Source organism: Cnephaeus nilssonii, assembly GCF_951640355.1.
Source record: "Cnephaeus nilssonii genome assembly, chromosome: 20".
NCBI lineage: Eukaryota > Metazoa > Chordata > Mammalia > Chiroptera > Vespertilionidae > Cnephaeus > Cnephaeus nilssonii.
In genome coordinates, this window is record NC_137091.1 from 47183889 (window position 1) to 47209465 (window position 25577).

Consider the following 25577-nt stretch of genomic DNA (forward strand, 5'->3'; position numbering starts at 1 on the left):
CCTCAGAAGCCACAACGCTCCTCTCCCCTCCGCCTTCCTCACGGTCCTCCACGCGGAATGAGCTGCAGGACGTGACAGGCGTCCGCACCCGGGCTGTCGTGTCTGTGAAAGGAGACGGTGAGGGCCGGGGGACTCAACTCACCTCAGCGAAGCTCCTCAGCGCGGGCGCAGCCATTGCTCTCTGTGGACCCAGCGGGGGGGAGCGGCCGGAGTAGAAGCCGCTGCAGGAATGGCGGTGCCTGTCCCGGCCCTGGCGTGGGTCCGGGCGGTGACTCCGAGCTTCAATCCCCAGTGTGAGCTGTGAGCACCACGGGAGGCTCCGACCAGAGGCTGTGAGGCGGGGAACAACCACTCTCCACTCCTCCACCAGACTCTGAGGCCAGGAACTCCTGACCGCCTGAGACAAAAATATCAGAAAACAAATTCCCGCCAAGAGGACTACTGGTCCCGCCCTATAGAAGCGTTCAAACCAAAATGCCTTATCTGAGCCCCCATTGGCTGAGCCTGTGGCATTCCATGCGTGGCCTTGTGGGTAATGTAGTTTTTCCGCTCCAAGGTCAGGGTCAGGTGTTTCTCAGTTGACTCAAGGACAGGATTTAGGGGGTTATAGCCCAAGAACACACCAAGTATACTCAGGGTCCTCTAGCGCCTTCAGGGGAGGTGATGTCTGGGGCAAGTTTGTTTCTCCTGCACCTGCGTGGCTGGTTTTGCATATCTTTATTTAGGACCTGCTCTTTCTGAAGGGCAGGCATTGTTTCTTCATTCAAGACTTTAGCATGTGTCTCCTTCAGGCCACATGTAGCTGGGGGAGGTTGCTCAAGTCTCTAACTCGATCTAACCTGCCCATTATACAAAGTTAATGTCACAAAACAGACTCTCATTCTTAAGAGCATCTGCTTCTGATGCCACTGGAAGTGTCAGCTGTGCCTGGGCTGCAGTGTGGATAAGATGGCCAAGAGACATGTGGAAAAATGCTCAAAGTGACTGATCACCAGAGAGATGCAAATTAATGCAACAATTAGGTATCACCCCACCACTGTCAGAACGGCTGCCATCAACAAATCTACAAAGGACAAGTGCTGGGGAGGATGTGGGAAAAAGGGAACCCCAGTACACTGCTGGTGGGAATGCAAACTGGTGCAGCCATTACGGAAATCCATATGGACTTTCCTAAAAAATTTAGTATGGAACTGCCATATGATCCAGTGATTCTCCTTTAGGAATATATCCTAAGACACCTGAAACTTTCAATGGAAGGTGTGCACCCCTCTGTTCATAGCAGCACAATTTGCAATAGTAAAGATCTGGAAAGAATCTTTACGAAGTGCCCAACAATTGATGAGAGTATAGAAAACTATGGTATGCTAGGGGCCCGTTGCAGGAAGATTCCTGCAAGAACAGGGCTTCCGGCGGGCTTCCCTCCCGCCACGGCCACACCTCCTTCCCCCTCCATCCCGTGCTTTCCCTGCCATCTCTGCCCCCGACCCTCCACCCCACGCTTTTCCTCCCACAGCTGCCAGGTGCTTCCCTTCCCTCCTGCCATCTCTGCCCCCCACCCTATGCTTTCTCTCCCGCAGCAGCCGCCCCCCCTGCGCTTTCCCTCCTGCCACCGCTGCCCTGTGCTTTCCCCTGGGCTGCTGCCCCGCACTTTTCCACCGCCCACCCCGCCCTCGCTTTCCCTCCCGCAGCTGCCTTGCTTTCCGCTTTCCCTCCCTCTTCCTTCTATGCTGTCTTCAGTCTTTACTCCTCCCTCCCTCCGCGTATGCAAATTAACCGCCATCTTTGCATGTTTATTAGTGTAGATGTATGTGTGTGTGTGTGTGTGTGTGTGTGTGTGTGTGTGTGTATACACACACATACACCGAGTGGCCAGATTATTATGATCTCTGAACACATAATAATCTGGCCACTCAGTGTATATCCTATATAATAAAAGGCTAATATGCAAATTGTCCCCTTGAATAGGAGTTCGACCAGAAGGCAGACCGGCCAGCCACCCATGTCCCCTCCCCCTGGCCATGCTGGCTAGAACCCACCCATTCACGATTTCATGTACCAGGCCTCTAATATATACTTGAGTGGCCAGATTATTATGCGTTCAGAGATCAAAATAATCTGGCCACTCAGTGTGTGTGTGTGTGTGTGTGTGTGTGTGTGTGTGTGTGTGTAAAGAAATTTGCCAAAACTTAGGCAGAACATATAAGATATTTTAATAAAGATAGAGATTCAACAAATGGACTTCTGAGAAATAGCTCCCCATAAATTCCTCCATAAAATACAAACAACATTGAGGTAGAACGAAAAAATTATAGAATATCTATTTATATATCTATCCATATAAGATGTCAATATGCTAAGTGTTAAACTATCTGGGTAATGACATCCAGTAGTAACACCTGCCTTCCTTTCCCTAGCAACGACTAGCCTCAGGTGGAAACACATTACATTGTAACCAAATGTCTGTGAAGTGTTTTCCTGTGCCTCATCTCATTTGATCCTCACAGAAATCCTGGAGTAGGTAGGTAGCACACTCAGTGGCATCCTATTTTCTTTTCATTAGCCAGAAAACGTAGATTTAGAAAGCTTAGAAACTTGACCCGACTGAAAAGAAGTAAGTATTGGTGGACCTTGAAAATGACTTCAGGTTTTTCCTCTGCACAGAATATAGTCAAACACTGCTGAAGTTAAATATTTTACCCTTTGTTCTCCCTATGTGATCTACAATAATAATGTACTTCGTGTTGATATTTACTGCTGTGTTGCTGACAATTACCTGTAAGAGAGATTGGGGTGCTTCACTGGGCTGTAAAAAGTTGAGCTACATCAGAGAGCAGGTCTAATTAGGCAAGTTTATTCCAAATCTATAAAAGCCTAAGGTGGTTCGGGCATGCGCAATACATATAAATCACTCCTGGTGCCTATTGTAACCGTGTGTTTCCATCTGTCATTGTCGATTGCGAATTTGGTTGTTTTTGTTGACATTCTGAAGCTGAAAGAGAGCAGCGGCGTGACATGGAAGTAACAATGGCAATTAAATCCGATCATAATAGTGATTCAGGTAGATATAATTATCACCGTGTAACCATAGTTGCCATCATATTCAGAAACGAAGATGGAGGACTGCCTTTTGAAAGGGACTTGCTCATTCATTGTAAACCAGATCCCAATAATCCGAATGCCAGTAATGAAACAAATCAGTATCCTGTTTCCTACATCGGATGCAATGACGTATCCTATACTTTTCCCAAATGGTGAAAAAGGCTGGGGAACGAATCTTGCTTTAAGACTCAGAGATGAGGTGCCTGTCCCCGCCCGCCCACCCGCCCGCCAGGTGGAGCCGCACCAGCTGGGATGGCGGTGCCGGGGCGCAGGCGAGTGAGCAGAGGACGGAGCCCAGGCCGCCCCAGGCGCCCAGCTCGAGGCAGAGCGCGCCGGACTCATGGGGCCCGCGGCCGCCCGCGCCTTTCAATGGGCAGCTCAACAAGGGCCTGATGCTCGTCAGACTCTGAGCCTGGCGTGGGCACCAGTGGCTGCTGTGAACCCGGAGCCTAAGAGCTTTGGTTCGAGACAATTAAAGACGTGGGATGAGGATCCAGTGACAGGACGCAGGTCTGCCTGGGGATTCGAAGATAAACCGTGTTGAAAAGTCGAATTCATGGTCATGGAAGCCGAGCCCATGTTAGGCAATGTCAAGCGTCCCGAACCCCGATCACGAACGGGCCCCTGGTGGCGCTGCTGGACGGCCGGGACTACAGGGTGGAGATGCCCATCCTGAAGGACGTGGCCACGGTGGCCTTCTGTGACGCGCAGTCCACCCAGGAGATCCATGAGAAGGTGCTGAACGAGGCGGTGGGTGCGCTCACGTACCACACCATCATGCTGACCCGGGAGGACCTGGACAAGTTCAAAGCCCTCTGGATCACTGTCTGGATTGGCAGCGGCTTTGACAACATCGACATCAAGTCGGCTGGGGACTTAGGCATCGCTGTCTGTAATGTGCCGGCAGCGTCCGTGGAGGAGACTGCCGACTCCACCATGTGCCACATCCTCAACCTGTACCGCAGGACCACCTGGCTGCACCAGGCGCTGTGGGAAGGCACTCACATCCAGAGCGTCGTGGAGCAGATACGGGAAGTGGCTTCCGGAGCCACCAAGATCCGTGGGGAGACCTTGGGCATTATCGGACTAGGTCGCGTCGTCATCAGGCAGGCGGTGGCGCTGAGGGCCAAGGCCTTTGGCTTCAACGTGCTCTTCTACGACCCCTACCTGCCGGATGGCACCGAGCGGGCCCTGGGGCTGCAGAGGGTGAGCACCCTGCAGGACCTGCTGTTCCACAGCGACTGCGTGAGCCTGCACTGCGGCCTCAACGAGCACAACCACCACCTGGTCAACGACTTCACCGTCAAGCAGATGCCACAAGGGGCCTTCCTGGTGAACACAGCCGGGGTGGCCTGGTGGAGACGGCGCTGGCCCAGGCCCTGGAGGGGCGGATCCGTGGCGCAGCCCTGGACGTGCACAAATTGGAGCCCTTCAGCTTCAGCCAGGGCCCCCGGAAGGATGCCCACAACCTGATCTGCACCCTCCACGGGGCCTGGTACAGCGAGCAGGCGTCCATCGAGATGCGTGAGTAAGAGGCCTGGGAGATCCGGAGAGCCATCACAGGCCGGGTCCCGACAGCCTGGAGAACTGCATCAACAAGTCCCCTGGGCCTGCATGGACCTGGCCATCGTGCACCCCGAGCTCAACGGGGCCGCCTACAGGTACCCCCCGGGCGTGGTGGGTGTGGTTCCCAGCGGCATCCCTGCTGCCGTGGAAGGCATTGTCCCCAGCGTCATGTCCGTCCCACTGGTGTCCCACCCGCCCCATGCCCCTTCTCCCGGCCAAACAGTCAAGCCCGAGGCGGATAGAGATCATTCGAGTGACCAGTTGTAGCGCGGGCGGAGCTCTGCAGCCTTGGTGCCGGGTGCCGGTGGCCAGGCCTCGGACAGGCGCCCTTGGGTGGTGGTGGCACTCCAGAGACTGTCCGGGCGCTCAGCAGCGGGAGGTGGCGCCGGCCTCCCCATTGACTAGTCCCGTCCTGAGGGCCCGTGCTGCCCCGTGTTTTGCGTCCTCGTTAAGCAAAAGAAGTTAGCAGTTAATTCTATCATGAATGTCCTTGTCTGTGTGCAGCCTTTAGAACATCACCAAGGATTTGTTTGCTTAGCTGTCACCATCAGACAGAGGGGCGTCAGCAGTGCAAGGCCGTTGGCAAACTTCTCAGGACTATGAATCCTTCCCGTTTTTCATTCTACGCCATAGTGCATTGTTTTTTCTATCCGCTTGTCTAATTTTTAGAATAATTTAGAGAAAAAAAAACAAGGCTGTTTTTCCTAATTTTGGCATGAACCCCGTTCCAAATGAAGACGGCACCGCGAAAGAGCGGGAGGCGGGAGCACGCAGTGCCCGGCCTTCAACGCTGCCTCGCTGCCCTGGGGTGTGAGGCACTGCGTCTGGCCTGTGTGGTGCAGTCCTGCTGACGTGGTAGGCTAGCAGTATTTTGGTTAAAATCATGTTCGTGACTGTAACCATTTGTACGAATTATTTTAAAGAAATAAAAGTCCCAGAAAGAAAGAAAAAAAAGACTCAGAGATGACAGTGTAATCAACAATACTAGGTTCAATGGATGATGCCGGGGGGAAAAAAAATTTCCCAGCGAATTTCTTCAAAGTATTACTCCTTTGGCATTGCTATGTCATAAATTAGAATTGAAAGTAGGTGCAAACATCACGCTACTGAGAAATCTTAATAGTAAATGGGATCTTTGTAATGGTACCAGATTTATTATCAAAGGATTGCGACCTAACATAATCGAAGCTGAAGTATTAACAGGATCTGCGGAGGAGAGGTTGTTGATTCCAGGAATTGATTTGTCCTCATTTTAAACTGGCGTCAGTGTTAGCATAAATTTAGTTAATTTATCAGTCATCGTTTTTATCAATATTGTTTTTATATCATGCTTTGTTTTTCTATCATGTCTGTTGTTATATCATGTTGTTATTGTTTATTTATTAATCAATTTATGTATTATTTTCATGCATACTTGACTAATTTTCTTTCACCTCTGATACTTCTATTATAGAGAAAGGGCAAACAGGGATATTAATAATTTGGTGCATCGGGCCACTAGTTTTTAAATAAAGAATGATTGACCAAAGAAAATATATTCTAGGACAGCAGTCGCTAACCTTTCAGGCCTCAAGTATCACCAGTGGTTCGCGAACCACCAGTTGGCAAGTGCTGCTCTAGGATGTGGAGCATGTGAATACCTCATACACTGGTGGAAAATGCCAAAAGGTAAAATCAGTTTATTTTTATTTTTAAGGAATAGTTTATTGAATTTTAAGGAATAGTTTATTGATTTTTAAGGAATAGTTTATTTTTAAGGAATAGTTTACACACACACACACACACACACACACACACACACACACACACTAACTTCAGAAAGGAAGGAAGATAGAAGCACCAATGATGAGAGAGAAGCATTGACTGGCTGCCTCCTGAACACCCCACACTCAGTTTGGGCAGGCAACTCATGAATGTACCCAGGCCTGGAATCGACCCATGACCACCTAGTTCATAGGTTAAAGCTCAATGACTGAGCCATGCCAGACGGGCAATTTTATTAATTTTTGGAGAGAAGAAGGGTGAGCGAGAGAAACACGATGCAAGAGTGCAACATAGGCCAGCCATTTCCTGAATACCCCACTCCGGGCAGTTAGCCCACAACCCAGGGACATGACAAGCAATTTAACCGGCAACCCTTCTGTACATGGGATCACAGCCAAACAACTGAACCATAACATCCATGATAGTATATTCCCTTTAGACCACAATATGCTAATCTTTGTCAATTTAAACATTCAAATACTCAATGACTCAGATTATGCACTGAATTGTTGACGAAGGTAAATAAAACTGATATCCATATAAAAAATTATACAGAAATGTTTACACCAAATTAATAGAAAGAACCAAATAGTCATAAAAATAGGTAAGCTATTGGTGATATACTCAAAGGTAAGAACATTTAAGAGAAAAAAAAGATGAATTACTAATATATCTTTAATGAAACTCCAAATATTTATGAAACATAAATTAAAGCAGGAAACTACTTAGAAAAAGCAAATTTCTCTATTAGAATGGAATGTAAATTTATGGTACAAGGAAAGCTGTGAAGAACAGGGACAGATTAAAAGAGGTCATAAAGTGATTACACAGTAACAGATTTGGTCAGTATTTTGACTATAATGACGGTTTCAGTTTCATGTACACATGAAGATTTACGAAATACTAAACATGTATTTTACTCATTATAGCTTTAAAAAATGGTTCAGAATTAAAAAATGTGTAAGTTCAAATATATTGGAAAAATAGGTTTGGCAAATCTATATTCAATCCACTTTCTTATGCCCTCGGGGCGAGAGTTTTGCCTCAGTGACAGAAAATGACAGAAAAAAAAATGAAGAACTTTCACCCAAACCAACAAGAATGCTAGTTGGGTCACAAAAGCCATATCCCTGGACTAGACACCCTTTGCCTTTATTCTTCCTTTTCTGCCAGCTCAACAATGGCTCTAAGGTGAACATCTGAGAAGATACATAAGGCTACAACACCTCTCGATTATATTCAATGACAATGACTGTGTCCTCAGTGTTCAGAGAAGATAAACATGCCTGGAGATCTTCACATCTGTGTACATCCCGCTCCTGTAGTCTTTTTCTTAGAAACATTCCTGGATGAACATTTAGATGAGGAACATTCCATTGAATGGGCTGCAATCCCCAGAAAAACTCATTAGGTCAGTGTTTCTGCAGTGAAAGGGTTTCCCCTAATTGTGATGGATTTCTTTTTTTTTTTTTTTAATAATATATTTTTTATTGATTTTTTACAGAGAGGAAGGGAGAGGGATAGAGTCAGAAACATCGAGAGAGAAACATTGATCAGCTGCCTCCTGCACACCCCCCACTGGGGATGTGCCAGCAACCAAGGTACATGCCCTTGAACGGAATCGAACCTGGGATTCCTCAGTCCGCAGGCTGATGCTCTATCCACTGAGCCAAACCAGCCAGGGCTTGTGATGGATTTCCAATCAGTGACCATCACCCATGGAATTGTAGGCATTAGGGCACATGGCCCTCTACAAGACCTGGGCAAGAGATTACCTTCAAGAGTACTGGCATGCCGAAACCAGTTTGGCTCAGTGGATAGAGCATCGGCCTGCGGACTGGGGGGTCCCGGGTTCGATTCCGGTCAAGGGCATGTACCTTGGTTTCGGGCACATCCCCGGTAGGGGGTGTGCAGGAGGCAGCTGGTCAATGTTTCTCTCTCATCAATGTTTCTAGCTCTCTATCCGTCTCCCTTCCTCTCTGTAGTATGGGCATCCCTTGAAAACAAGAAAAAAATTCATGATGCTAGAAGACATATTTGAGGTTGTCACAGCTACCCCTCTGTGGAGTGATCTCTGTGTCTCCAAACATCCATCTTCACATGATGACTACAGAGGACACACTATTTCAAAGAAAAATATAGCCAGTAATGTAAATTTGGCAAACAATGCTGAGCTAATTTCTTCACCATATTGTTCCCTGAAAAGCAAAGAATGTTTGAGACCCCATAAAAGTTTTTCACCTCATCATGCTTGGAAGAGGCCAGATCTCCTTATAAGATAACCCACAGAATAAATAGAATACCCAAGATTCAAGAAGCCTTAGGAAGCCCTAGCTGGTTTGGCCCAGTGGATAGAGCGTCGGACTGTGAGTTGAAAGGTCCCGGGTTCAATTCCAGCCAAGGGCGCATGCCCAGGTTGCGGGCTCTATCCCCAGTAGGGGGTGTGCAGAAGGCAGCTGATCAATGATTCTCTCTCATCATTGATGTTTCTATCTCTCTCTCCCTCTCCCTTCCTCTTAAAAATATATTTTTTTAAAAAAAGAAGCCTTAGGAAAAAGCCTTCATTATTTTACAAAGCAAAGAGACATGAGACTGGCAATTCTTGCATTGATAACTTATGTACTCAATAAATTCATCACTGGCATCTTGGGAAAGACTGACCTTGAGAATGGCAGTCCCTCTGCAATACTATGTTTTCTGTGGCCACCACTAATCAGTGCTTCGTGCCAACTGGTGAGAGGGAAAAAAATTAAGAATCAAAAGCTTAGGTGTTCCTAATTTTCTTCAACAAATTAGACAACAGCTTTAGGTTCCCTGGCCACATGAGGATGGTGATTGATGCCATCTGTAGGGACCTTATAAGTAATTCAGGAGAAATAGCTTCAGCAACAGAAATATAGATCTTATAAATGTGGCAACATGTCTCTGTATATAGAAAAGTGCAACATAGATACATATGGTTCCAACATAAAAACAAACACAACAGGAAAAACATTTATGGGGAGTTTACATAATGTGGGTGATTAAATGTATGAGATACAATCCCGACAAAAGGGCCTTCACAAAATTTCTTATACTATTTTTAATTCCTAACTAAAAAACTACATTTCCTATACATCTAAGAAATTTCTCACATTTGGACTCATATGTGCAGAGCAAATTTAGAAATTTGGCTGAGAAATATCTCACGTTAATTGTACTCATAATGGCTTTCTCCTAGGTGAACTCTCTGATGATATTGGAGACCATTGCTACTTTTGAAAGATTTCCCACATTCACTGCATTGATAAGGCTTTTCTCCAGTATGAACCTTTTGATGACGATGAAGGGCAGTGCTCCAGGTAAAATATTTCTTACATTCACCACATTTATAAGGCTTTTCTCCAGTGTGAATTCTCTGATGACAATGAAGCACAGTGCTACTGGTAAAAGATTTCCCACATTCACTGCATTTATAAGGCTTTTCTCCAGTGTGAATTCTCTGATGACAACGAAGGTCACTGCTACTGGTAAAAGATTTTTCACATTCATTGCATTTATAAGGCTTTTCTCCTGTATGAACTCTCTGATGAGTATGAAGGTGAGTGTTAGTGGTAAAAGATTTTGCACATTCAGTGCACTCATAAGGCCTTTCACCAGTGTGAACTCTCTGATGACGAGAAAGGTCAGTGCGGGTGGTAAATGATTTCCCACAATCATTGCACTCATAAGGCCTTTCTCGAGTGTGAAAACTTTGATGATTACGGAGGCTACTGTTCCTGGTAAAAGATTTCCCACATTCACTGCACTCATAAGGACTTTCTCCAGTGTGAAATCTCTGGTGAATTAGAAGGCTATCAATCCTTGTAAAATATTTCCCACATTCACTGCATTTATAAGGCTTTTCTCCATTGTGACCTCTCTGATGACGAAAAAGTTCAGTGCTAGTGGTAAAAGTCTTTCCACATTCACTGCACTCATAAGGCCTTTCTCCAGTGTGTAAACTTTGATGATTACGGAGGCTACTGCTCCTGGTAAAAGATTTCCCACATTCATTGCACTCATAAGGACTTTCTCCACTGTGAAATCTCTGGTGACAATGAAGGCTATCAATTCTTGTAAAACATTTGCCACATTCGCTGCATTTATAAGGCTTTTCTCCAGTGTGAAATCTCTGATGACGACGAAGGGCAGTGCTACTGATAAATGATATCCCACACTTATTGCATTTGTAAGGCTTTTCTCTAGTGTGAACTCTCTGATGACAACGATGCTCACTACTAGTGTTAAATGATTTCTGACATTCACTGCACTGATAAGGCCTTTTTCCCGAGTGAAAATGTTGATGATAACGAAGGCCATTCCTAGTTGTAAAAGATTTCCCACATTCACTGCATTTATAAGGCTTTTCTCCAGTGTGAATTCTCTGATGCGAATGAAGCACAGTGCTACTGTTAAAACATTTCCCACATTCACTGCATTTATAAGGCTTTTCTCCAGTGTGACCTCTCTGATGAAAACGAAGGTTACTGATATTGGTAAAAGACTTCCCACATTCACTGCACTGATATCGTCTTTCTCCAGTGTGAACATTTTGGTGATAATGAAGGGCAGTGCTACTGGGAAAAGATTTCCCACATTCACTACACTCATAAGGCCTTTCTCCAGTGTGAACATTTTGGTGATAATGAAGGGAAGTGCTACTGGCAAAAGATTTCCCACATTCCCTGCACTGATAAGGCTTTTCTCCCGTGTGAACTCTCTGATGACGACGAAGTGCAGTGCTCTTGGTAAAAGATTTCCCACATTCACTGCACTCATAAGGCCTTTCTCCAGTATGAACTCTCTGATGATAATGGAGGCCATTACTACTGGCAAAAGCTTTCCCACATTCACTACACTTATGAGGCCTTTCTCCAGTGTGCAAAACTTGATGATCACCTAGGCTATTACTATTGCTAAAAGCTTTCCCACATTCCCTGCACTGATAAGGCTTTTCTCCTGTGTGAACTCTCTGATGACGACGAAGGTCAGTGCTCCTGGGAAAAGATTTCCCACATTCACGGCACTCATAAGGTCTTTCTCCACTGTGAACTCTCAGATGATAACGGAGGCCATTTCTACTGGTAAAACCTTTCCCACATTCAGAGCACACAAAACAACGACTTCCTGCTTGGACATCCTTTTCCTGAATAAACATGAGGTTACAACTAATGTCTTTCTTACATTCTTTTCTGATGTAATAATTTCTTCTCCTTTGAAACGTCATCCCACATGTTGAAATAGCATTTGGACTGACCCTGGTCTGAGTAGCCTTTAGGTGAAGAGGTCCTGACCCAGTAAGGACATCCTGCCCAACCTCCCCGCATGTGAAACAATTCTGGGACACATTGAAATTGCAGCTGTTTGCAAGTGAGATCCTTTGTACACCTCTAATGAAAGTCTCTCTCACATACTGCTGGTGTAATTGTGCACTGAAATAAAATCCTTGTGCACATGCCCCACACCTCAACAGTAACTGTCCGTGTTGTGTTCCCTGCTCCTCCACCAAGTGGAAAATGTTTCCCAAGACTAGTCCACAACTCTCACAGGGGTGGTCTTTCTGGGTAGACAAGGCTACCTTGGGATTCCTTGCCTGTTTCATTCTTACAGAAACGTTCTGTTCAGTAGGTTCCTCCACATTATCTGCTCCACAGCAGCAACCTGAAGAAAAGGAAACGCTGGTGAAGTACATGTTGACCTGATAAAAACAGAATATCTTCACAAGTGTTTATCTATCATAACTGGATATGATTCCATTGAATGATTTTTAAGACGAGTAAGTTAGACTCTGAGGAAATGGATGTTATACATAATGTGGCCCCAAAGGTCAGTGGATGATGAATATCTCAGCAAGGGGGGACAGAAGCATACAATGAGACACAAAGAAAAGAGGCAATGTGTTCTAGTTGTTCCTCCAAAAATGTTTTCCTTTAGGACCTTTAATGTGAGTCTGTGTAGGATAATTTCAGTGTGCGCAAACACATAAAAATCAATTGTATTAGAGCACAAGATGTTTAGTGTCAGTATAATAATGCATGTGTACTCTAAGGTCCTAGAGGCATGGATCAACATTAGACTGCAACAAAGAGAGATGCGTGAAAGAGGTAGAGGTGCAAAGTTTAGAGAGATTAGGTTATCCATAGGCTGGGAATCTGAATAGAATTATCAGTATTAGCCGAAACCGGTTTGGCTCAGTGGATAGAGCGTCGGCCTTCGGACTGAAAGGTCCCAGGTTCGATTCCGGTCAAGGGCATGTACCTTGGTTGCAGGCACATCCCCAGTGGGGGTTGTGCAGGAGGCAGCTGATCGATGTCTCTCTCTCTCATCGATGTTTCTAACTCTCTATCCCTCTCTCTTCCTCTCTGTAAAAAATCAATAAAATATATTTAAAAAAAAAAAAAAAAAAAAAAAGAATTATCAGTATTAAAACTGAGTCCTTGGCAAAATGTCAATATTAAGCAAGAAGTAATAGAATTGGGTGAGGAGTGGGCAATGATAACAAAACACTGTTGAATAAAATAGATTCCTAGTTATGAATGTAACAAAGGCCAGGGGTGAAAACCACCCCCACAGCCCTTTACCAAGGAAAGATCTCCTCTAGGTCCACCCTGTCATCAATAAAGACATGTTTCTTCTGTGATGCAAAAAGGATTCTGCCTCTAACATCCCAGTTGAACCATTTGGTGGAATAAATGATGCAAATCTTTTTTAAAACATATTTCTATTGATTTCAGAGAAAGGGAGAGAGAGAGATAGAAATATCAATGATGAGAGAGAATCATTGATTGTCTGCCTCCTGCATGCCCCCAACTAGGGATAAGGCCCGCAACCCCTGACCGGGAATCAAACCCGTGACCTTCTGTTTCACAGTTCAATGTTCAACCACTGAGCTAAGCCGGCCAGGCAATGATACAAATCTTAAAAGAAATACTGAAAAGATGGATCATCAGCACTGTGGTAGGACAACAAAGCACAAATGAGATCACAGGAAAAAGATCTCTGAGAGTGACATAAGCAAGATGGCAGAATCAGAGCTAAGAGAACTATTCCCCATCCCAGAAAGTAGACAGAAATCCATGAACAAAAAACCCCCCACAGAGTATGGGAACAAGACTATAAATAAAAAGAATTATGGAACACCAAATAAAGAAGAACTAAATAGAAAGGATGACAGGAAACTGGGTGAACAAACATATGTAAAGATACATATGGTAAAGTAAAGGGTGAGAGTTACCTCTAGCAGCCACTGTGCTTCTGCTCTGTAGCCTGTTCTTCAAAAAACGCTGGAAATTTTTGTTTTTAAAAACCACAGAATGCCCTGGGCAGTGTCGCTCACAGATTGCTGGAACATCGTCCTGTGTATCCAAGGGTCTTGTATTTGATACCCAGTCAGGGCACATATCAATATGTGGGTTCCATTTCCAGTTATGGTGTGTCCAGAAGGCAGCCGGTTGATGGTTCTCCCTCACACAGATGTTTCTCTCTCTCTCTCTCTCTCTCCCTCTATATGTGAAAGGAATCTATATATGTAAAAGCCCTGAGACCTAATGGTGGAAGGAGCAGGACGATCAGTTGACCCATTGCTATGATGGGCACTGACCACCAGGGGGCAGATCCCCTGGTGGTCAGTGCGTTCCCATAGCAGGAGCAGCTGTTAGCAGGCCCAGGGTGAGGCCGAGTCTCTGCACCCATCAAATAGCTGAGACTAAGACCTGACCCTACCAGCTGATGCAGGCCCTCTAAGGTATGTACTAGAAAGAGTGCAGGGAGCTGTTATAGGTGGATGGCAAGAGGGGACATAATTGTGGACCCCCTGGGGAGGTTGTCCTGATAGGTGAGGATCCTGCTCTGAACATCCCCGATGTTGTCATCGACCTAGCCTCACATATCAAGGACATTAACTGAGTGGCTTTGGGGTGCAAAACTCTCTGTCAGGTTCCTCAAGGACACAGAACATGCCTTTACCCACGACATCACCCCAAAATATCAGCTCAGATTAATTTCCTCATTCAGAAGGTGCTCAGAGGGTGGGTCCACAGCCACTCGGCTGACCAGGATGAGCGGTCCTCCAACAGTGAGCCAATCTCCGCAAGCAACATCCTCAACCAGTGAACAAATCCGTGCACTGGGCCTCTAGTAATAAATAAATACCTAATAATTTCAAGGTAGCCAAACACAAAACAGAACTCAAAAAAGTCTAGAGACAAAGTAAATAACAAGACAACCTACCAAAGCTTAGGTATAACATTCAGAATATGTAAATCTAAGAGGACATTTTATAGGGATAAATGCCATCATTGTCACAAAAGATCTCAAAGAATGTAACCTGGCACCTCTGGAAACTATAAACCCAAAAGTTGAAAAGAAATGAAACAATAAATATTAGAACAAACATGAATAAAAGGGAGACAAGACAAAAGAAAGGAATATCAAAAAGGTATATTTTTAAAAGATACAAAACTTTTCAAACCTTTAGCTCCACTAGAAAAACAAAAATACAAACAAAAAACAAAAAACCAAGCCTCAAATAAGTTCAAAAAGAAATGAAAGAAAAGATATTACACCTGTCACTACGAAGCCAATGCACCATAAGAGATGTTAGCAGATGACATGACCCTCCATAGGGAAATTTGTCAAGATCCCACTATAAGCCCCTGAAATTAATAAAAAAAATTCAGAACTCTGGCCAAGTGTCTCAGCTGGTGAATGTGTGGTCTCTATGCAACAAGATTATAGGTTCAATTCCCCATCAGAGCACATGTAGGGGAGAGCCAGTGAATGCATAGATGTGTAGAACAGCAGATTAATGTTTCTCTCTCTCTCTTTGTCTGCCTCCCTTCCTGCCTCTAAAATCAATAAATAAAGGATGGCTATCATGGTTCAATGATTGAGCATCAATCCATGAACTAGGAGGTCACAATACAATTCCATGTCAGGCTATCTGCAGTGGTGGCAGGCTCAATCACCAGTGGGGGTCGTGCAAAAGGCAAGTGATCATCATTTATGTTTCTCTCTCTCTCTCTCCTCTTCCTTCCTGAAATATATAGCAAATATATATATAAATAATAATTTAAAGAATCAATAAATAGCCCCAATCAATGTGGCTCACTGGTGAGAGTGCCGGGTTGTGCACTGGAGGGCCAGGGGTTCGATTCCCAGTCAAGGACAGGTACCTGGGTTGCAGGTCCGGTCCTGCTCTCATTAGGTGCACATGTGGGAGGCAATCAATTGATGTTTTTCTTTCTCTCTCTAAAAAAGAAAAAAAGGAATGAAATATTTTCAGTATTCAGGTGAAGATCAAAGAAGAAAAAGAATTAAGAGAACACTGGTCCCCACTTGACGCAAACACACAGATTCAGAGGAGCTCTACACCCCACCACGAAAAGGTCAGATTTCGCCTGGGATAAGAAGAAAGAGAAAACTATATAACCAGACATCCAGAGAAGAGAGACCATGGGGAGACAAAGAAACAGCCCACATATGAAAGAAAAGCAGGCATCACCAGAAAAGGAAGTAAACGAAATGAGGCAAGCAACATGTGAGAGAAAGAATTCAGAGAAAGGGTCGTAAGATGACTGAAAAGAATGGAAGACAAATTCGACAATATGAGTAAGAACCAAGAGGAAATGAAGAAGAACCAAGAAGAAATGAAAAATGACATGGCTGCTGTAAAGAACTCAATAGAAAGCATCAAGAGTAGACTAGAAGAAGCAGAGGACTGCATCAGTGAACTAGAAGACAAGGTGGGAAAAAATACCCAATTAGAGCAGCTTCTAGAAAAAAAATTTAAAAAGCAGGAGGAGAGCCTAAGGGAACGTTGGGACAACACAAAACAAAACAACATCCGCATAATAGGAGTTCCAGAAGGAGAGGAAACTGAGCAAAAAATAGAAAACCTGTTTGAAGAAATAATGACAGAAAAATTCCCTGATATAGGGAAGAAAAAACCCACACAAATCCAAGAAGCTCACAGAGTCCCAAGAAAAATGAACCCCAAAAGACCGACGCCAAGGCACATTATAATTAAATTGGCAAAAACCAACGACAAAGTAAGAATCTTAAAAGTGGCCAAAGAGAGACAGAAAGTTACATACAAAGGAACCCCCATCAGACTAGCAACTGATTTCTCAACAGAAACTCATTAGACCAGAAGGAAATGGAATGAAATATACAAAGTCATGCAAAGGAAGGGTCTGAATCCAAGAATACTGTACCCAGCAAGGCTATCAATCAAAGTTGAAGGTGAAATCAGGAGCTTCACAGACAAAAAAGGACTAAGGGAATTTATCACCACCAAACCAGCAATGCAAGAAATGCCAAAGGGTCAGCTGTAAAAAAAAAAAAAAAAAAAAAAAGGAAGTAAAGAAGGAACACAGGGGTAAAGAATAAAAATGGTGACAAATAAGTACCTATCAATAATAACTTTAAATGTAAATGGTTTAAATGCCCCAATCAAAAGACACAGGGTAACGGACTGGATAAGAACACAAACCCATATATCTGCTGTCTATAAGAAACCCACCTCAGAAAAAAAGAAGCACACAGACTGAGGGTGAAGGGATGGAAAAAGGTTTTCCAGGCGAATGGAATTGAAAAAAAAGCTGGGGTATCAATACAAAAAAAGCTGGGGTATCTGACAAATTAGATCTCAAAGTGAAGGACATAACAAGAGATAAGAAAGTCCACTTCGTAATACTAAAGGGAGCAATCCAACAAGAAGAAATAACTCTGGTAAACATATACGCACCCAATACAGGAGCACCCAAATACATAAAAAAAACTCCTGGAGGATATCAAGGAGAGATTGACAGCAATACACTCATGGTAGGAGACTTTAATAACCCATTATCACCATTGGACAAATCCTCTAAACAAAAAATCAGCAAAGAAACATCAATCCTAAATGAATCATTAGACCAGGTGGAATTAATTGACATCTTCAGAACATTTCACCCCAAAGCCACAGAATATACATTCTTCTCAAGTGCATATGGGTCATTTTCAAAGACAGACCATATGTTGGGACATAGGCAAAGTCTCTTCAAATTCAATAAGATAGAAATCATACCAAGCATCTTCTCAGATCACAGTGGCATAAAACTGGAAATCAACTACAATTAAAACAATCCACAAAAATCAAACACATGGAGACTAAACAGCATGCTATTAAACAATGACTGGGTTACCAGAGAGATCAAGGAAGAAATAAAAATCATGGCAACAAATGACAATGAAAACACAACAATCCAAAATCTATGGGACACAGCGAAAGCAGTCTTGAGAGGGAAGTTCATAGCTCTACAAGCGTACTGCAAAAAACAAGAAACAATGGTAATAAACTACCTAACCCTACAACTCAAAGAGTTAGAAAGAGAGCAATAACAAAAGCCCAGTGTAAGCAGAAGGAAGAAAATAATAAAGATCATAACGGAGATAAACGACATAGAGCCAAAAAAAAAAAAAAAAAAAGATCAACAAAACCAAGAGCTGGTTCTTTGAAAGGATAAACAAGATTGATGAGCCTCTAGCCGGGCTCACCAAGAAGCAAAGAGAGAGGACCCAAATAAACAAAATCAGAAATGAAAGAGGTGAAATAACAACAGACCACACAGAAATACAAAGGATTGTTAAAAAATACTATGAAAAATTTATTCCAACAAACTGGACAACCTAGAGGTAATGGACATATTCCTAGAAAAAGATAACTTTCCAAAACTCAATCAGGAAGAATCTAAACAGCTCAATAGGCCAATAACTATGGAAGAAATTGAAGCAGTCATCAAAAAGCTTCTGGCAAACAAAAGCCCGGGGCCAGAAGGCTTCACAGGGGAGTTTTACCAAACATTCAAGGAAGAACTAAAACCTATCCTCCTCAGACTATTCCAAAGAATTCAAGAGGAAGGAACACTTCCAAACTCCTTCTATGAAGCCAGCATCACCCTAATACTAAAACCAAATAAAGACAACACAATGAAAGAGAATTACAGGCCAATATCCCTCATGAACATAGATGCCAAAATCCTCAACAAAATTCTAGCAAATCGGATCCAGCAGTACATCAGAAAGATCATACACCATGACCAAGTAAGATTTATCCTGGGGATGCAAGGATGGTACAATATCCGCAAATCAATAAACATGATACATCACATAAACAAACTGAGAGATAAAAATCACATAGTCATAGCAATTGATGCAGAAAAAGCATTTGACAAAATCAAAAAACCCTTTCTTGATAAAAACTCTCAACAAGGTGGGAATAGAAGGATCATACCTCAACATAATAAAAGCTATATATGATAAACCCACAGCTAACATCATACTCAATGGGCAAAAACTAAAACTATTTCCCCTAAGAACAGGAACAAGACAGGGATGCCCACTCTCACCACTCCTGTTCGACATAGTACTGGGAGTATTAGCCATTGCGATCAGACAAGAAGAAGAAATAAAAGGCATCCAAATTGGAAAAGAAGAAGTAAAGCTGTCCTTATTTGCAGATGACATGATATTGTACATAAAAACCCTGAAAGACTCCATAAAAAAACTAACAGACTTGATAAATGAATTAGACAATGTAGCAGGATACAAAATTAACGCCAAAAAATCTATGGCCTTTCTATACACCAATAGTGAACTTACAGAAAGAGAGACTAAAAACGCAATCCCATTTACCATTGCAATCCCATTTACCACCAAATAAATTAAGATACCTAGGAATAAACTTAACCAAGGAGGTAAAAGACCTATACGCAGAAAACTACAGGACACAGAAAAAAGAGATAGAGGAAGACGTAAACAGATGGAAGAACATACCATGTTCATGGATTGGTAGAATCAACATCATTAAAATGTCCATACTACCCAAAGCAATCTATAGATTCAATGCACTCCCCATTAAAATACCAATGGCATATTTCACAGACCTAGAAAGAACTCTCCAAAAATTCATCTAGAATAAAAAAAGACCCCGAATAGCCACAGCAATCCTGAGAAAGAAGAATAAATTAGGAGGGATCTCAATACCAGATTTCAAGCTGTATTACAAAGCAACTGTTCTCAAAACAGCCTGTTACTGGCACAAGAACAGACATATAGACCAATGGAATAGAATTGAGAATCCAGATATCGACTCAAACCACTATGCTCAATTAATATTTGACAAAGGAGGCATGAACATACAATGGAGTCAAGACAGTCTCTTCAATAAATGGTGTAGGGAAAAATGGTCAGAAATATGCAAAAAAATGAAACTAGATCACCAACTTACACCATACACAAAAATAAACTCAAAATGGATACAGAACTTAAACATAAGACGGGAAACCATAAAAATACTAAAGGAATCCACAGGCAGCAAAATCTCAGACATATGCCGAAAGAACTTCTTCACTGATATTGCTCCTAGAGCAATGGAAGCTAAAGAGAAAATAAACAAATGGGACTACATCAAAATGAAAAGCTTTTGTACGGCAAAAGAAACGATCAACAAAACAACAAGAAAGCCCACTGTATGGGAGAACATATTTGCAAATGTTATCACTGATAAAGGTTTAATCTCCAACATCTACAGGCAATTTATACAACTTAATAAAAGGAAGATAAATGATCCAATAAAAAATGGGCAAAGGACCTAAATAAAATCTTTTCGAAAGACAGAAGGAAGGCCAAGAGACACCTGAAAACATGCTGAAAGTCCCTAATTATGCGAGAGATGCAAATCAAAACGACAATGCGGTATCATGTCACACCTGTCAGAATGGCTATTATCAACAAATCAACAAACGACAAGTGTAAGAGAGTATGCAGAGAAAAAGGAACCCTCATGCACTGCTGGTGGGAATGCAGACTGATGCAGCCACTGTAGAGAACAGTATGGAGTTTCCTCAAAAAAAATAAAAATGGAACTCCCATTTGACCCAGTAATCCCACTCCTAGGAATATATCCTAAGAAACTGGAAACACCAATCAGAGAGGATATATGCACCCCTATGTTCATAGCAGCACAATTTACAATAGCTAAGATTTGGAAACAGCCTAGGTGCCCGTCAGCAGATGACTGGATCAGAAAACTATGGTACATCTACACAGTGGAATACTATGCTGCCATAAAAAAGAAGGAATGCTTACCATTTGCAGCACCCTGGATGGAACTGGAGAACATTATGCTAAGTGAAATTGGCCAGTCAATGAAAGAAAAATACCACATGATCTCACTCGTTTATGGATAATAAAGAACATTATAAACTGATGAACAAAAAGATAGATACAGAGGCAGTAAAGCATCAAACAGACTGTCAAATTATAGCAGGAAGGTTAGGGAGAGGTAGGGGAGATAAGAGTTCAACCTAAGGACTTGTATGCATGCATATAAGCATAACCAATGGATGCAAAACACTGGGGGGTAAGGGCATGTATGGGAGTGCGGGGGGAAAGGTAAGATATGTACACATATAATACCTTAATAAAAGAATGAAAAAAAAGAGAGAAATAAACAGTCCAGACTGCAACAAATAAAGAAAAAGAAGCTTCTTCCCAGCACAACAATAAGCAAAAGAAAATGAAAGGCAATCTAGAGGATGGGAGAAAATACTTGAAAATCGTATGAAGAAAAAACTTGGAGATATTGTGGATTCGGTTCTGCTCAGCACAATAAAGCGCGTAATGCTGATATGGAAGGAAATTCACACAAATAGTTGGAATTCCCAGAAAATAATAAAGATATGTGAATACTATATTGCAGGCTAATAACAATGCAATAACTCTGTCTCAAAAGCAAACTCTATATAACTTCAGTATTATCACTTTACTGCTAAGCACTAGTAACAAGCATCTGAGCATGCCAGAAACATGGTGGCACTAGACCTGCTGAAACAGGGATGCCAAAAACATGGACTTTGTGTAGAAAAGTAGATGTGCGGGAGCAATATCTGAGAACGCAATTAAGCACATGAAAAACATAGGTGCTCCTGTATGTAGTAAGCAATTAATATATAAAATGTACAAGAAAGTAGGCCGAAACCGGTTTGGCTCAGTGGATAGAGCGTCGGCCTGCGGACTCAAGGGTCCCAGGTTCGATTCCGGTCAAAGGGCATGTACCTTGGTTGTGGGCACATCCCCAATAGGGGGTGTGCAAGAGGCAGCTGATCGATGTTTCTCTCTCATCGATGTTTCTAACTGTCTATCCCTCTCTCTTCCTCTCTGTAAAAAATCAATAAAATATATTTTAAAAAATGTACAAGAAAGTCAAAAGACTCTTTCACCAAAAAATACAGTTAATAAACAGAATAAGTATGTAGAGACAATTCTTCAAAAAATAGATACAACCCTAACTGATTTGGCTCAGTGGATAGAGCATCGGCCTGGGGACTAAAGGGTCCCAGATTCTATTCTGGTCAGGGGCATGTACCTTGGCTGTGGGCAAATTCCCAGTGGAGGGTGTGCAGGAGGCAGCTGATTGATGTTTCTCTCTCATTGATGTTTCTAACTCTCTCTCTTGCTCTCCCTTCCTCTCTGTAAAAAAATCAATAAAATATATTTTAAAAAATAGATACAAATGACTAACAGGAATATAGAAAACTAGAGATCAGATGCACAGAAATATGAACGGGGAAAGGGGACCGCAGCATGACCTGCTATCTCTCCCAATCCAGGACCACTGGATCCTAACCACTCTGCCTGCCTGCTTGAACGCCCTTAACACATTAACCTTTTGCACTCGGATGTCGAGTGTGACTCGACACGGTTAGCATCGGTAGCAGCTCGTATGTTGAATTGTATTGAATGTATCAATAATTTCAAATATAAAAAAATCAAATAAATAAGTTTGTAGGAAAAGAAACTCCAGTTTTTTACTCTACTGCCGCGCTTTGTAAAATCTGGGGTATTTAAAAAATTAAATCCCGAGTAGAATAAAGGAATCGAGGAAAAAGCAAGCGAGTACAAAGGTTTAAGCACCATGTCAGTCACTGGTGAGTGACACTATACTTTCCCTCCAGACCACAAAACAGGTTGGGCACTTAACATGTTAACTGCTCACCTGCCTGCCTGCCTGATCACCCCTAACAATCTCTGCCTCAGCCTTGGTGGCTTTGTCTGGAAGGACGTCATTCGTCCAGAAGGTCGTTTGGCTGTTCAGTCTAATTAGCACATTACACTTTTATTACTATAGATGCTTTCCTCACTAATCAAGGTGGAATCCCTCAGACTTCATGCAACCCTACCAAGTCCTTCCCTGTGAACGTAGTACAGCGGGGAGAATTGGGACTTCAGGAATAGAAGGGAGTAGTGGAAACAGACCAAACCTCCCCAGGACACCAACTACCCAGGAAAATGGAAAATCAAGCAGAACCACAGTCTACATGGGAGGACACAGCACACCCTGGGGGATGGGGCCTGGGAAATCACAAAGCCAAGTCCAGGTCACTGGTGAGAGTGAGGGTCTTACCCAGCGAGGATACAAGTTCAAAGTTCTCCAGCATCACATTCAGGTACAGCTGTCTCTGACCCTCATCAAGGAGGCTCCATTCCTCATTGGAGAAGTACAGGGCAATGTCCTCAAAGGTCACGCCAACCTGTCAGAATGGAGACCATTGAAACCAGAACTGTCTCTCTGAGAACCCCCACTCCTACTCCTTACACACCTTCCCCCCCTCAACCTCCTCCAGGGCACCCGGTTAGTGTGGACACCAGGCCCTAATGCCAGTGCAGGCTGCTCTCTCATCACAGTCCCATTACTCACTGGGATTGCCCTCAGCAGAGCAGCTGGGTTGGGTGGGAAGGATTGGGGGAGGGGAGGGGAGAGAGCAATGCCATTTAAGGTCTGGGCGATGCCTGCAGGGCCCCAACCTTCCTGCCAAGCAATCCCACTGCAGTCCCCTAGATCATGCCTCCAAGACAGAGCCAAGCCTGGGTTTATGCTTCACCTTTAAGTCCCCACACCAGGTCCCGGGGACCATCAGCTCACACTTCCTCCAGATGTGCACACCACTGGGTAACCTTTAACCTCTTCCCATCTTCAGTCCCAGGTTCACTCCCTCAGCTCTGCTCCCTTCCTGCTCCAATGCCACTGGACCTCGCTGGACTCACCCATGAACTTGGCACATGGCATGTAGAGAAGCTTGTCTCCCAGCCGGGTCCAGGACCACCCCCGGCCCCTGAGGGACCCCACAGCCGGGAAAGCCCCAATGAGGCTGTGACGTCCTCCCTGCAGCCTCTGATCTGTCCGCCAATCCTCACAGCCCACACCCTCAGGGAACCTCAGATGCCAGTCAGCCCTGTCCTCTCCGCCCTGCACTGGCTGTGCCTCAGAAGCCACCACGCTCCTCTCTCCCTCCGCCTTCCTCACGGTCCTCCACGCGGACTGAGCTGCAGGACCGGACAGGCGCCCGCACCCGGGCGGTCCTGTTCGGAGTGAGGAGGCGGTGAGGGCCCGGGGGACAGGAACTCACCTCAGCGAAGCTCCTCAGCGCGGGCGCCGCCATTGCTCTCTGGGGTCCGAGCGGGGCGGGAGCGGCGGGGGCAGCAGCCGCCCAGGGAATGGCGGTGCCGGTCCGAGGCCCGGCGCGGTCCAGGGAGCGACTGGGAGCTTCAACCCCAAGTGTGAGCTGTGAGCGCCCTGCAGGCGCCCCCCATGGGCTGTGAGGCGGGGAACACCCCTCTCCTGCCTTCTCCTAGGGACCCTGCGACCAGCAGCTCCTGACCGCCTGACAGACCTGAGAGAAGACAAAACCCGCCCGGAGGACTAGTCCCGCCCACAGAAATGGACAAAGGAAACCGCGTTTTCTGAGCCTCCATTGGCTCAGCCTGGTGGCATTCCATGCGTGGCCTTCTGGGTAATGTAGTTCCTAGGCTCCAAGAGCAGGATCCTGTTCTTTCCTCAGGGAACTCCAGGAATGGATTTAGGGGCAAATACCCCAAGAACACACCAAGTATACTCAGGCCCTCCAGGGCCTTAAGGGGAGGTGATTTCCAGGGCAAGTTTGTTTGTCATGCACCTGCGTGGCTTCCTTTAGCTGCTGGTTTTGCATATCTTTCTTCAGGACCAGCTCTTTCGGAATGGCAGGCATTGTTTCTTCATTCAGGACTTTTGGGAATGTCTCTCCATCAGGCCATATGTAGCTGGGGAGTTTGCTCAAGTCTCTAACCTGCCTCCATTGAATCCATTATACAAAGTTAATGTCACTAAACAGACACTCATACTTAAGAGCATATGCTTCTGATGCCACTGGAAGTGTCAGCTCTGCCTGGGCTGCAGTGTGGATAAGATGGCCCAGAGACACATGAAAAATGCTCAAAGTGACTGATCATCAGAGAGATGCAAATTAAAGCAACAATTAGGTATCACCCCACCACTGTCAGAATGGCTGCCATCAGCAAATCAACAAAGGACAAGTGCTGGGGAGGATGTGGGAAAAAGGGAACCCTAGTTCACTGCTGGTGGGAATGCAAACTGGCGAAGCCATTGTGGAAATCAGTCTGGACTTTCCTCAAGAAATTTAGTATGGAACTGCCATTTGACCCAGTGATTCCACTTCTAGGAATATATCGTAAGAAACCTCAAACAATGAGATAGAATGTATATGCCGTCATGTTCATAGCAGCACAATTCACAATAGCAAAGATGTGGGAACAGCCCAAGTGTCCATCAGTACATGAGTGGATTAAAAAGCTGTGACACAGCCCTAGCCGGTTTGGCTCAGTGGATAGAGCGTCACCCTGCACTCTGAAGGGTCCCAGGTTCGATTCAAGCCGACGGCACATGCCAAGGTTGCAGGCTTGATTCCAAGTAGGGAGTGAACAGGAGGCAGTTGATCAATGATTCTCTCTCATCATTGATGTTTCTCTCTCTCTCTCCCTCCCTTTCGTTCTTCTCTGAAATCAGTAAAAATATGTATATTTTTGAAACCTGTGGAACATTTATACCATGGAATACTATGCAGCAGTAAAAAAGGAAGAATCTTCACCCTTTCACATAGCATAGAGGGACCTAGAGAGCATCATTCCAAGTGAAATAAGTCAGTCAGAGAAAGCCAAGTATCACTTGATCTCACTTCAGGAAGCCATCCATTGTCTTCACTCTCAGAGAAGTGTTAACAAGGATCCCGAAAGAGCTATGCACCAATTGA

At 44.2% G+C, this 25577-nt stretch overlaps 2 protein-coding genes and 1 pseudogene across 4 annotated transcripts in view; 1 reads left to right on the plus strand and 2 right to left on the minus strand.

Moving 5' to 3' along the window:
* LOC307116574 (uncharacterized protein) overlaps window positions 1–390 on the minus strand; it is a 35653-nt gene extending 35263 nt beyond the window's left edge. The window contains exon 1 of the mRNA XM_079800654.1: window positions 143–390. Within this exon, the coding sequence (XP_079656780.1) occupies window positions 143–175 (33 nt within the window). The 5' untranslated portion in view covers window positions 176–390. The remainder of the gene's footprint in view (window positions 1–142) is intronic.
* Window positions 391–2286: 1896 nt separating this feature from the next.
* Window positions 2287–8160, plus strand: LOC307116292 (C-terminal-binding protein 1-like; annotated as a pseudogene). Its single transcript has one exon. The product of its transcript is annotated as a C-terminal-binding protein 1-like (transcript).
* Window positions 8161–8163: 3 nt separating this feature from the next.
* LOC307116291 (uncharacterized protein) lies at window positions 8164–24173 on the minus strand. 2 transcript variants are annotated; one of them, XM_079800111.1, is made up of 3 exons: window positions 23901–24173; window positions 22898–23024; window positions 8164–12111 (listed from the first exon to the last, which is right to left on the minus strand). In XM_079800111.1, exons 1-3 carry the CDS (start codon window positions 23931–23933, stop codon window positions 9620–9622), a joined length of 2652 nt encoding a protein of 883 aa, XP_079656237.1. In that variant the 5' UTR covers window positions 23934–24173; the 3' UTR covers window positions 8164–9619. The 2 variants fall into 2 exon arrangements, with proteins under 2 accessions (XP_079656237.1, XP_079656238.1); XM_079800112.1 differs by lacking the exons at window positions 22898–23024; window positions 23901–24173 and adding an exon at window positions 15624–16730.
* Window positions 24174–25577: the final 1404 nt, after the last annotated feature.